The following is a 12967-nucleotide window of genomic DNA, read 5'->3' on the forward strand; positions in this document are numbered from 1 at the left end:
CAAACATGACAACTGACAGTGCATTTCAAAAAAATAATGGAAATTGTGACTTTTATTACTTTGAATCTTGAGAACACATTTCCAAGCTTTGAACACCTCACATTTTGCCATATTATAGAATGCTGTCATGTAAGAAAAACTGCCTGAACCAGGAGAAAAAAACCCCAAGAGTGAACATCCTCCATAACACAGATCTCTATACATTACAAATGCACCTCTGCTGCAGCATTTGATCACATCATAAATACTCTCATCATGTACTCTCAAGAGAAATTCTTCTTTGACCAGACAAACTCATTTAGAAGATCTTTAACATAAAATGGAAATGAATCTGTTTACCCTGTTGTACCACAGTAATTGCCATAAAATCAGCAGCTGAACCTGAATCTTATACCTGGGGCCTAATCACAAGACCATTACTTTCCTGAGAAATCAAACATGTTCCAGAAATCTATGTGCAAATTTACTGGTTTTGAAATTAATTTTGTTGGAAGGGGGTTGTTCAGTTCTTTAATGCCGACTGTCTGCAGAAAAATTATGTGCATGTTTCCTTTGAATAAAATATGAAGGAGCTGTTCCAAGCACAAAGATATCACCCTAAAGAAGAGGAATTTGAAGAAGTATGCCTTTTATCCAAAGTCATGTTTCAGCTTATATTCAATGAACAATCTATGTAACATCTACTCTGACAAGCACTCCAAGTGGAGCATTGTGGAAAAACACATTCCTGGAGAATTCCAGTTTATCTGTGCATCAGGACTGAAGAAAAAAGCAGCAAGTAATGGTACAGTCAGTGCATAGTGTAGAGGTTCTAAAACAACCAAACCACCAACTGCCTTCTTAAACTATACTGAAAGCTAGAAGGGACCACGTGATGGAAACACTTCAAAAGACAGGTATAGAGCATACATGGTATATTCCCTGCTCACATAAAGCATCTCTACTTCATTCTTAGAAAAGGGGAAAAACTATTGTTCCTTTGTCCAATTTGAGTGAAAAGTGAACAAGGTGTTTTTCCTTTGATCTCCACTCACCATTGTGAAGAAAGGATAAGAAAATGTTTCAATCATTTCCTACCTCTATGCTACCTGAACTAAATACATAGAAAACACAAACTGTTCCATCAAATTATGTCTTGAAGTTGTCAGTTATTTTCATTCCTATCCACAGCTCTGATATAATTTCAGGACAAGAGGAAGAGACCTTGAAGGAAAATGTAACAATTACCAGACACACTACTGCTTTATGGTGATAATAGTACACACTACTTCTGTAGTGGAATATTGATTGGAATATTTAGCTTTTAGAAAACTTCAAAGTTATCACATACTGACGTTCAGTGTTACACTGACCTGCTTAGATCTAGGAATGCTAATGGCACTGCTTAACAATGGTAGTAAGTTTCTTCTAACAAATATTAAATTATCAATTACATCATCAGCTTCGTACGCAGCAACAAAGCTCCGGTATTTTCAAAGTCAAAAATACATTGCAGCTGGGAATCTAACCTGAAACAATGTGATCAATCCAGTCCTTAGTTCAGCAACCAGACCCATCATCTTACTGTTTTCATAAACCCTGTTAATGTGATGCTCTGAAACAGAGGTCAGAAGATTTACACAACTGACTCAGTACCAGCCATTTAAAACTGTTAATGCACTACAGCAGTGAATCACACAAGCTCAAAATAAAAAATGTTAAAATTATTCAACATTACAAAAAAGTGCAATTTATTGAAAAAATGATCATGGCTTCCAAAGGCAATCTGAAACCTGAAATTAGTCAAAACATGTAGACCAGTAACATTTACTGTTACTCAGTATTAAGTTTTTTTTGGTAGAACATTGTTTAACATCTTCAGTAAGGCATTTGAACTTTTGTTTGTCCTTCAAAAAAGACACCACGTTAAACCACAAGATTCCCTGAAGGGAAGGAAACATTGTTGGAAAATACTGACAAGAACAAACATTACTCTGTTGTAAAGAGACAGATATGATATTGAAGAAGCAAATGGACTGAGGAATCTGAACTCCTTGAGAAAGCAGAGGCCTGTGTTTTCCCACTGCCTATTTGTGCTGCACTCCATCCCTTACCAGACACATTTCTTGAAGTCATGACATTGAGCATTTCAGAACACATAAATCTGTCACTACTGTTGAGATGAAAACTGACACACTCCAAGCTAGAACGTGGCAACTACCTTCCAGAAAAATGGGGTGTATGGCATTTTGTACACTAAACCAAGCTTATGTGTCCTTCCATACTAAAATCTTTCTAGGATTTCCTGGTCTGTGATTTGGCATATCAGATAACACAATTCTCTTCCTGTCAAGACAGCATAGATTATAGCATTACAGTTTCATAGCCAGTTAATAGACAATTAAAAGCCTTAAGAATAACTTTGGATATAAAGCTTGTAAGGTACAGCCACCTGCAATTACAATTCATATTTTAAATGTAGAAAGATTAAGATAATACACTTGTTAATAGAAAAGATAATAGGCAATGAGAAAGTAAGTAGTCTACAAAGCCACATTTATTTGCACATGTACAGAACAAAGCAACAGCTGTTATTGTTTTCCATACAAAATTATATAAAAACAGTATTCACCTTCATAGATAACACTATACCACCTTAGGTTTATTAAATACATTCAGAAAGCATTCTTGCACGCACACAACATTAGTCCCAGGTAACTCCAACACTGCAATGTAATTATTCCTAGTGGTATGAAGGGATCAAAGATTAGTCTGCAACTAAAACAAAAGGAATCCTGGTTGAGAAGCAAGCTGGAGCCTTTCTTCCACTGGCCACCAAAACAAGGATCATCACTGAAGAGATTACCTATATCTAGAACATAGATTAAAATACTACCAAAGCACCTGCAGAAAGCAGGTAAGAGTGGTTTTCCAGACTGACTTGAGCTACCTTGGCCAGTGTTAACATTGCCATTTAATTACTGCTTGCCTATGGACAGGAAACTTTTATAAAACTGAAAGACAGACAGAATTGACTAAGAGCTTGCAGTTACAGAAGAAAAAAAAAAAAGTATAGATTAAAATCAATTACTTTGCCTTCCTACCCAGCACTGGAGAGATTATTTGCTTTACTAGGTCTTAAAATTCTCATTCTTGCAAGGAATAGAGGGGAAAGGCAAAATTTTATATTTCCTGCAATGCTGCCTTCCTACGTATAATCTAAAAGGGGAATTTAATTGTCAACAGGACATCTCAAACAATTTATTTAAAATGCACATTTATTTCTACAAAAAAAAAAGTGTATGATACAGAAGAAATGATCACATCTACTTTAAAGGTTTACCTATTAAAATATACAGAGGATCTTAATGAGTACAGGATATTTAAAAAAAAAAGATGCAAAGGAGTGTTAATCTTTTATTTTTACATTTTCAGGAACTTCACATAATTTTGGTAAGTAACCTTTTACAAAATTATGTAAAAAGTACAAGAATGCCTGGTAAACAGTCTGCATTTTTCCAAAAGATTTTTTACAGCATGCAATTCTTAAGGCAGCCTTCTCTTCCTCCTTACAAGGAATCCTTTCACTCAAATAAATCTTCTGCTGCAAAGATTAGGCTAAGGAAGCTTGGTCTCTTCTGTTAACGCCTTTTGTCTTTCCTGTCTGATTTACGGTCTCTTTCACTCCGTGAAGTTCTCTTGCCTGACCGACTACTTTCTGATATAGATCTCTTTCTGTCAGACCTCGAACTTTTATCCTTTGAGCTTTTAGCATCTCTACTACCACCTTTTGAGGACTTGTGACTTCTATCTACTCCTGAAGCATCCCTTCGCTTCCTGTCTGTGCTCCTTCTGCGCTTTCTATCTCTGTTATGCCCTCTGCCTCGGCTTCGACTTCTACTCTCACTGCTGCTAGAGCTGCTGCTGCTGCTGTCCCTGCTCGTACTGCCACTTGTAGTGCTGCTGCTGGTGGAACTGCTCCGACTGGAACTGCTGCCAGTACTGGAACTACTTGCACTGGTAGTACTGCTTGAAGTGCTACTGCTACTACTGCTGCTGCTACGGGTATGACCAGTTTTGTTCCCTGCCCTACCCCTGCTTCTACTCCTAGTCTTACTCTTACTTTCTGCACTTGCTGTCTGATTCTGCTCTGCCTGGGCTTCAACCACCTTTACAGACACCACAGCATTTTCATCCTTGTCTGTCTGGGGCTCTGTATCCTGAGTGGACTGAGACAACTGAGGTGATTGTGCTAGTGGCACACACTGTGGCTGAGATAGAGCCTCAGCCACAGATTCTGTCTGAGCTTCAGGTGTTTTCTCCTGTGTTTCTTCCAGTTCAGCATTATTTTCTGTTTTGATACCTTTCTCCTTCTTGGGAGAAGGAACATTACACACTTTTTCTGGCTGAGCATCACACTCTGTTTCTGGTTCTATTTCTTTGCCATTTTCATTTTCTACAAGTTCCACACCATCTGCCTCATTCATTTCAGCCACATCCTGCTCATTATCCACAGGCTGAATGTTTTCACTCTCCTCTTTTACAACTGTGACCTCCTCATGCTGATCATCCTGTTGCTTGTCATTCTCCCTCACCTCAGTAGGCTCTTCTACTTTCATCTCTATGTCATGTTTCTGCTCATCCTCTTCCTGTTCTTTTTCTGCATCACTATGCCCTGAACCTGAACCTATTTTTCCCTTTTCCTCCCCTACCTCCTCCATTTCTACATCATTATGCTGATTACCTGTCTCCATCTCTTCCACCTGCTGAGCCACCTTACCCTCTTCCTGCTCCTTGTTCTGTTCTTCCTTCTTTTCTTCATTCTGCACCTCCTGATGTTCTTTTTCCTTCACAGATTGTCTTCTGGGTTTGGCCTCCATTTTGTTAATCTGCTCTGCAAATTCATTTCTCCTGCTTTCAAAGAGCGCTAGGGAATAAATGCATAAATAATAGTCAATCTACAGACACTGAAGTCTACTTACTCTTTTAACTGTGAGCTAGTAAGTTATCGAATTGTTCAACTTATAAATACTGCAACCTTGTCCTTTCTGAAGTAGCAAGCCATTCATGCACAATGAAAAAGAATGCTAGTTACCTTAAGAAAACAAAGTAATGGGGAGAGTAAGCTCAGCTGAATATTCAAACAGTAAAGCTCTAAATCTAAGCTAACAAAAACTTTTTGACTTCATTAAAATCAAACCAACCAACAGTATATAGAAACAATACCTTAATTTCCTGGTATTTACCTATTAAGGTTATACTTCCTAAGACAAACAAAAGACAGTTAAAAAAAGCGAAAAGCTAGCTAGGTATTAAGAAAGCTTAGTTACTGTGGGCTATACAGACAGGTGAGCTATCCTCTTACCCCCCAGCCCTACAAAATAAAGAAAATTGCCTAAGAAAAAACCAAACCAATACATTCTTAGTTTAATAAAAAAAGAACAGTAAGACTACCATCAATTGGAGCATTTTAAATTGTTCTCCAAAAGAAAAATATAGTCATCCTGTGAAACAGAAATGAATACACATTGAAGTAAAAAAATTATCAAATTTCTAATGGTATGCTTAAGAAAATGCTTCTCAAATGCTTTGTAAACACCTGCAGTTCCTTGTGTCTTCACAGAATCTGCCTTTTCAAAAATGAAGTTGTTGCACTTGGATACATCTGGGTACTAAAGCTAATATAAAGGACTGTTTCAAAGACATACCTCTGAAATTATGCATATGCATCTTTTGACTTCTTGTAAGAGAATCAAATCCCATTCAGTATAAAAATAAGTCACTGAAAGAGTAATTTCCAATTATGATGAACACCCATGTTAGAATGTCCTAAGCATGAAATTCATGTATTTAAGCAGAGACTTAAAATAAATTTGTATGGCAAACAAAGGGAGGGAAGAACAAGGAGCTTTGTATCACAAAGACCACTTACCATTCATCTTTTTCTGTGACTCGTCCATCAGCTTCTGCGTAGCAGGACACATTCTGCCAGGTATGTAGAATAAGTGAGGTTTTGTCTTTGTTCTTATGTATTTAATTATTTTAGCATTGTGTTCATTCCATTCTTCTTGCTGAGAAATGAAAGAAAATAATCCTGAGATACACAAGAATAGTTTAAACAAGAGAAAGATCAAGAACAAAACAAAAACTCACCAACTGAGCAAGCTCAACCTTTTGCTCCAATAACCGCAGCTCTGTCTGTTTAGCACGTCTTTCTTCAAACAGTTCTCGCCTCTCATTTTCAACTTGCTTTCTCTCTTCTTCTGCCTGCACTTCAAGTTTCTGTTCAATTTCTTGTCGTCTCTTTTGCTAAAATAAATGAAATACAATCATAATTTTTTTTCTACATCAAGAGAAAGTGTTCTAGTTTCAGACACAATAATCTTCAACTATTTACATCATTAAAGGTATTCCTATAAACACATTAGGAAATACCTCCTAAACTACAGCTAAAGAAAAGAGTGTCACTGCTTGCTGGCACCCAATATTTTGTTGGTTTAACTATATAGTTATATGAATTTCTGTGTGCTTTACTATCTTTCAGTTTGGATTTAAATTTTCAATATAAGCTTCAATAAGTTGGGTTTTTTCCCCCCCAGTGGCAGAAAAACAAAAGGAATGTATTTGAGGTATCAGGGAAATCAGGTAAATTTCCCACTTGGGAGAGAAAGAACTAAACTCCTCCAAAAACAAATGAGGGACTGCAGACTGGTGTTTGCGACCAACAAAAATTAGACTGTGAACACTTCCAGTATATTAATGGCTAACTATAGATACTACTACTATCCAGGAATGCTGTTTGTATGCCCTAGACTGCCATGTGATCAGATTGTACAATAATTGTCAATAAAAATGAGAATTTACTGCCTGAACAACAAAATATCTGTGTTGTAAAACTCCTCGGGCCTCAACTTTGATTTATAGCAATAAATTGCAATAAATCAAAGTGTATAAGTATGAAGAAAAAAAAATCTCCATAGGTATTCTCAGAAAAATTTTGCAAAGCCTCTCTGTGCAAACATGTATTGCTATAAATTAGACAGAGACTCCATGTTTCTAGACCATCCTGATAAACAGCTTTTTGCTCTAATGCAAGCAGGCAAAAGTGAACTTTGTTCTTATGTGCCACATGACAAGTTAGGTAAACCACCCAAATACTGCATCTGAAAGTAATCAATACCAGCACTGTGAGTCAGCTCTGCTGACACTATACAGAAAATGTTTTAAATTTAAATCTTTCTATGTGCTTCAACTGGACTGCTGAAATTCGAACTTTAAAACAGTATTTTTAATTCTAAAGGTTATTAGTGTTAACTGAATTACCCATTTAGTGAACAGTAAACAAATACTAGCCTTTACAAATTAAAAGGGAATAAAGTTACCACCATCCCATATACAAGTTTTTTAAAGTAATCACTAAGCTATGCAAAGCCTTTGCTTCAGTACAATCACACACTCATTAATTAAAATCAGAAATTCTGGTTATCTGTACTGGAACAGAAAATACATTTTTAGACAGATGGCATAACCAAGCATAGATTTCTGTATACTTGGTTATAATTTAAACACCTGGAACATACATGAAGTAGGCACTACTTCATCAATACCACATCACTATTATTTCCAGAAATAGCCTATGACCTCTTAAATAGTTACCTGATTAAAATCCATTTAACATTGCCTTTCTGTTTCCACAAAGATCAGAAACAGGGTTACAAAGACATAGTAAGAACACATTTTCTGCCTCCCACCCTCATTCCCCTGAATTAAGACAAACAAAACCAAAAACCTACACGCACTCTCACCAATTTGCTGCACCTGCAACCTACACTGTAGGGAACTTTTATTCTTACTTGAAATAACTTAACCAAACAATTTTGCTTTATTATTTACAATCTGATAGAATTTAAAGTAAGTACCCTCTCAGTAGCAATAGCAACTGTGGACTCCTGTTTAAATTTTTGGAGAGTGCCCATCAACAAGCCAAATATACGTCGATTCCTGAAAAAAAACAAACCCACAACAAAAAGAAATTTGAGATTCAGTTCAAGTACTAACTTTTTTATTTATATAAATAATCAGATAAACTTTCCACCTCAAGGATACTTATTTTTAAAGGCCCAGTAGTACCCAAGGCCATTAGGAATAGCAGACATACTGACTGTGCCAACAGTCCAGGATATAATTTACAGTGACATATCATTTTGCTTATGAGTAAGCCACAGCTCTTATGCGTAACACAGAACAGCTAGCACTGGCAAAACTGGCAGCCTGCACATTTTTCATCTATAAATAATAACAGTAAGGAAATATTTTAAAAAATCTTAAAGCAGAGAGTACTGAAGAAGAAAGTCAAATACAGCATGAGCTATCAATAAGGTAGCAAACTGGGTTTTCTAAAAATCATGCACTTCCCTGTCCACAATCTGCTTAGACTGTTAAGGAGAAATGGAGCCACAGGGGAGTGAAAGCTTATCTATCAGAGTTGCCCAACAATGAGACACTGCACTGTGGGATGAAAAGAGAACTGCTCTCATTCGATTAGGTGTTGTTCTGAGAAAAATAAGTAAAATCCTTCAACAAATTCCCTTCTTCTGAGCAAGAACTTGTTTCTTGACTTTAACCTTCAATTTATTTTCATTCAATCCCAAATTAAAGTCTGCATCAGGTTGTAAAGACTTTCTTATTTGCCTTCAACCTGATAAAGTGAGAAAGGAAATGCTACTGTCTTCTCCAAGTACTACTCTACTACAGTGGCACAAACCTCACATGGAAAGGCAAAAGTATATCAAATAATAGGAACAGGAACAGATAAAAATCAAAAACTGAAAGTGCATTTGTACATGAATAACATACCAGAAGACACAGAGCAAAATCAGGAGTTCAGGGGATGCTGTCCTCTTAAAGAGCCTCCCTCCACCACAATTCATAGGCACTAACACTGGTTTCCTCATCTCCCTAGAGATTACTGAACTGAAAAGCAGTTAAACTACAAGTCTGAGGGAACAAGCTTTTAGTCTGAAGCTGTAGGAAGTTCAGTAAGGATTTTGGAAGTCTCCCTGTGAGGGAAGCAATTAGAACCTAGTAACAGAAGACTCCAAGTGGGGTCATAACTAAAAGAAGCAAGTAAAGTGCCAGTTTTCTGTGACAGTTGATCTGTGGGGACTTAGAGAAGATTTCTACAGTTCCTTATTCCAGTTCTAATTCTTCTGTTTATTTGGGGTATAACTATCACTGCATCAGGCGACTTGCAGTCTGAAGTAGACAGAATCCAAGAGGTCAAACACAGCTGCAAACTTGATTTTCAAATACCTCTTACCAATAGAGCTGTATTTCAGTTAGAATTTTAATAGCCCTGAGAAAAGTAAAAGATGGGGAAAAGGAGACATACATAGGAGGAATCTAAAGAGCAACAGGTGAAATGAAGGCAAGACTGTACACACAACACGAAATCAAAGTAGTATGAGAAAAGAAACATGGTAGAACTATTTCATTTAAAAAAAGAGGCAGAGGGAGTGAGGAACCATATTCAAAACCCTACTTCAACCAACAAAATAAATGATGAGCCAAGACAGCTGTAATAATCCAAGACATGAAGCAACCAATGAAGCTACAGATATTTCTGTCTTACTCAAACGACATTAAAACAGCACTAGCAAACCTGTTCCTGTAGGTGGCCTGAAAAGTAGAATCCATGTCAGTTATGTGGACAATGCACATGTTGCTGCTTGTGAAGTATTTTCAGAGACAACTTTTTAAATTCAATTTTGTATCATAATCGTAACTGTTCTACATAATCTTTGATACACAACAGCTTATGTGCAGTATCTTTTAAATCTAAAGCTACTTTCTATGGCAGAAGTCAAAAGTATCAGGTTAGTAGAAGAGATTTCTGCATACCTTTGTTTTCCTTTCTCATCCATATTCTGATCTTGTATAAGGTCTCGACGTGTTCGCTCTTTGGAGGTAGCAACAACAGAAGATGGCAACGCTGGCTACAAGAAAGAAAAACAAAATACTTTGTTTATCCTGCTGCAGGTAGGTTTCTTCTTGCACAGCTCCATTTCCTATACGTTACCTTTTTAATATCATCATCCTCTGCGTCGCTTTCTTGGCGTGATTCTCTTCTTGTCCGACGTTCTCCACCCAGCCTGAGGAAGAAAGACAGCGGTCATTAGAGAACCTGAATTTAGGAGAGAATCTCTTCTAGCAGGGGAAAATACAAGCATGTCTAGTCAGAAGAACCAACACTTCGGGGAAAATCTTCCCACTGTTCCAACAACCAGTAAGTAACATTTTATAGACAGAATCTACTGTTGGTGAAAATCAATGGGACAGAACAGTTTAAATTTTAATACACATTACAGAGTAATAAAACCAGAAGAATCCCCAAATACAATACTTGTCTTTTAAAAATACATTTGGAATTTATTCTTTTAAATGTTTGTGCTTTTCCAGAAACCACTAAAATGGCTACTGGTATAATCTGTCACTGGACAGATGTAAATGCACTGACATGGTAGACTGGTATAATTTCTTAGACAAGAAACGCTGTTCAAATTACCTACCAAGTACCTATGGGAGAGAGGCAGAGGGCTTACCACTTGAGACATGGATGAACTAAAGCTTGAACAAAGAACAACTTAAACAATAAAATAAATCCTAAAATAATTAAATTGAAGTTTTTTTCAGTTTTGTGGCAGAGCACTGTCTTGTTTCCCAGTTTCATTTTCTGCTAACTCAAAAATTCCAAAGTAAGCTTTGCTTTGATCAAGAACTACCAGTGCACATTAAGTGCCCACAGCACTTAAGCTCACCATTATCAGTCACATCTGATGGATTTGCAACCAGATGTGAAAGCTCAAAACCTGAATCCATTGTCACATTGCCTGTATTCAATTTATTGAACAGGTCTCAGTCATAATTCAATTTGTGTTCACTGCAAACAAATGTCACAACTAAGAAAAATGTAATATAAAACCAAAAAATTCCAAATATCTTTGCATTGCTAGATCTTTATATTATTGCTAATGTTGCTCTAAGGTATGAAAAGATTTCACTGAGTGATTTGCTATTACCCAAATTATTCCCAACAAGTCTTCAGTAAGTAATCTCCTAACAAGACAGTGACAGTCCCCAGTTATTACCAGTTTTTGGTTTATTGTTACAAATTCCCATTCAGAAAAGCAAGTTGGCTGCATTAGTTTTTATCACTGAAGGGGCATTGGGGACAGACAAAGGTGATACAGAGAACCCATCATCAGAAGGCATGAAAATACACTTTATTATTAGAAATCCACAGTTCTTATAGAAACAATGGTGGACTTAAGACCTGATTGGCCCTTAGGAATCTTCTCTCACTTACTGGTCAAGAAGGGAAAAGTCCTCCTTGTAAACATCTTTGACAAACAGAGATTGCCTGCCAGGTGCAGAGACTGAGATAATAATTGCTTTAATTCCTTCTCTGAGCTTTCTCACAGCTTCCCAGGAAAATCCTGGGAGAGCTTTGTCTCCCTCTGCTCAGAGGATGTGTGATCACCACAAGTTTTTACACTCACCTACTGGATGCACCTTCAAGATCCCTCTGTTTGGCTGGGGGTCCTCCTCCACTATCCGAGAATCCACGCCTAAAAACAAAACTCACATGGTCTTAGAACAAAGTTAGGCTAATCCCTGGACCACTTCAGGGACTGAACTATAATTTTGCTTTACAGTCACGATTAAACATAAATTTTACTCAGCTCTATCACCATTTACTGTTAGTACTGCAGTGAAATGTTCAAACACATTGCTTGTGAACCATCTAATTTCACCTTGAATTTCTGCACTTATTTAACTGAGTAGCTACATTGAAACAAGCATCCCATTGTGTTCAAATAATCTTATCTGCAATAGTTTTCAGGATGTGGTTTTATCCACACGTATTTTTAAATCCCTCCAAGAGCACCTACCAGTTTTGAACGATTTCAAAGCCAAGGTCCCAGCCACCACACAATACCTGCCTTTTTTGACGTCTCCCCTTATTTTTCAGCCTAACAGCTGAGAAGCTCGGGGGAAACCACCCATTTGGACTTGCTGCAGTTTGAAATGAAAAAGCGCTTAAAAAACTTAACCCCCAAGGGCCCGTAGGGCAGCTCTGGCGCTCACTCAAAGAGTACCGCAGGCGAACGAGGGACGCGCGACACTCAGGGCAAAGGCACGGACCCGAGCCAGGGAAAGGATGGATGAACTCCGCTGTCCGCCCCGCGCCTCCTTACCTTAGCAGTAAGCTCCCACGCCCTCTACCTCCACCGGGGCCTGCGAGGGCCAACAGCCTGTTCTGAGGGGGCCTGCAAGAGACGGTGAGCGCTGTTGGCGGTGCCCGCCCGGCCCCAGGGGCCTGCGGCCGCTCCGTCCCGCGCTCCGCGGCCGTGCCCCACCCCCGCGGGGCACAGCTCCCCCACGGCCGCACCGGCGGAGCGGAGCGGGCCCGGCCCGCACGGGGACGCGGGGACCCGCGGCCAGCTCCGCCCTGCAGGCCCGACGCGGCCCCCCCGCCGCCCGGCCCTTCCTTCGCGGGACGGCGGCGCGCCGGGCGCTCCCCGCCTCACCTCACATCGTTGGGGTCCCGGCCCGTGAGCTTGCGGATATTTTCGTCCACGTGCTTGAGGCTTTCCTTGGCTTTCTCCAGCTGCTCCTGCAGCGCGCGCACCGCCACCGCCATCCCGCCCGCCGCGCGGCCTGGCCGGGCCCCGCGCGAGGCAGCGCTGGGAAACGGGGGGAACAGGCCCCGCCCACCCCGGCGGCCGCGGGCCCCGCCGGCGCAGCCAATCGCGCCCCGCTGGCCCCCTCTGACCGCCAATCACCGGGCACCAGAGGAAGGGGCACGCCCGCCAGGGCGGCTCGCCAAAAGCGGTCACCAATCACAGAGCCCAGCCTAGACTGGCATCCCGGCTGCCCAATGAGCGGAAGGCTCTGCCTGCCAGCTCGACGAATCAATGAAGGGGGC

At 39.5% G+C, this 12967-nt stretch overlaps 1 protein-coding gene and 1 long non-coding RNA gene across 4 annotated transcripts in view; one reads left to right on the forward strand and one right to left on the reverse strand.

Annotated features, from left to right (window-relative positions):
• The window catches only part of LOC135302890 (melanoma inhibitory activity protein 2-like), a 53737-nt gene extending 40987 nt beyond the window's left edge, over positions 1 to 12750 (reverse strand). For 2 of the 3 annotated variants that reach the window (XM_064423896.1, XM_064423895.1), the window contains exons 1-9: positions 12570 to 12749; positions 12237 to 12308; positions 11538 to 11606; positions 10058 to 10130; positions 9880 to 9974; positions 7899 to 7980; positions 6133 to 6288; positions 5912 to 6050; positions 4760 to 4906 (exon numbers count right to left, since the gene is read on the reverse strand). In XM_064423896.1, the coding sequence (XP_064279966.1) occupies positions 4760 to 4906; positions 5912 to 6050; positions 6133 to 6288; positions 7899 to 7980; positions 9880 to 9974; positions 10058 to 10130; positions 11538 to 11606; positions 12237 to 12308; positions 12570 to 12682 (946 nt within the window). In that variant the 5' untranslated portion in view covers positions 12683 to 12749. Of the gene's footprint in view, positions 1 to 4759; positions 4907 to 5911; positions 6051 to 6132; positions 6289 to 7898; positions 7981 to 9879; positions 9975 to 10057; positions 10131 to 11537; positions 11607 to 12236; positions 12309 to 12569 lie in introns of all 3 variants that reach the window. The other variant, XM_064423897.1, reaches the window with a different exon arrangement.
• On the forward strand, positions 6283 to 10634 carry LOC135302896 (uncharacterized). The gene is made up of 3 exons (XR_010364447.1): positions 6283 to 10017; positions 10130 to 10264; positions 10438 to 10634. It is a non-coding gene; the product is annotated as an uncharacterized LOC135302896 (long non-coding RNA).
• Positions 12751 to 12967: the final 217 nt, after the last annotated feature.

This window comes from Passer domesticus, chromosome 6 (genome assembly GCF_036417665.1).
Source record: "Passer domesticus isolate bPasDom1 chromosome 6, bPasDom1.hap1, whole genome shotgun sequence".
Lineage (NCBI taxonomy): Eukaryota > Metazoa > Chordata > Aves > Passeriformes > Passeridae > Passer > Passer domesticus.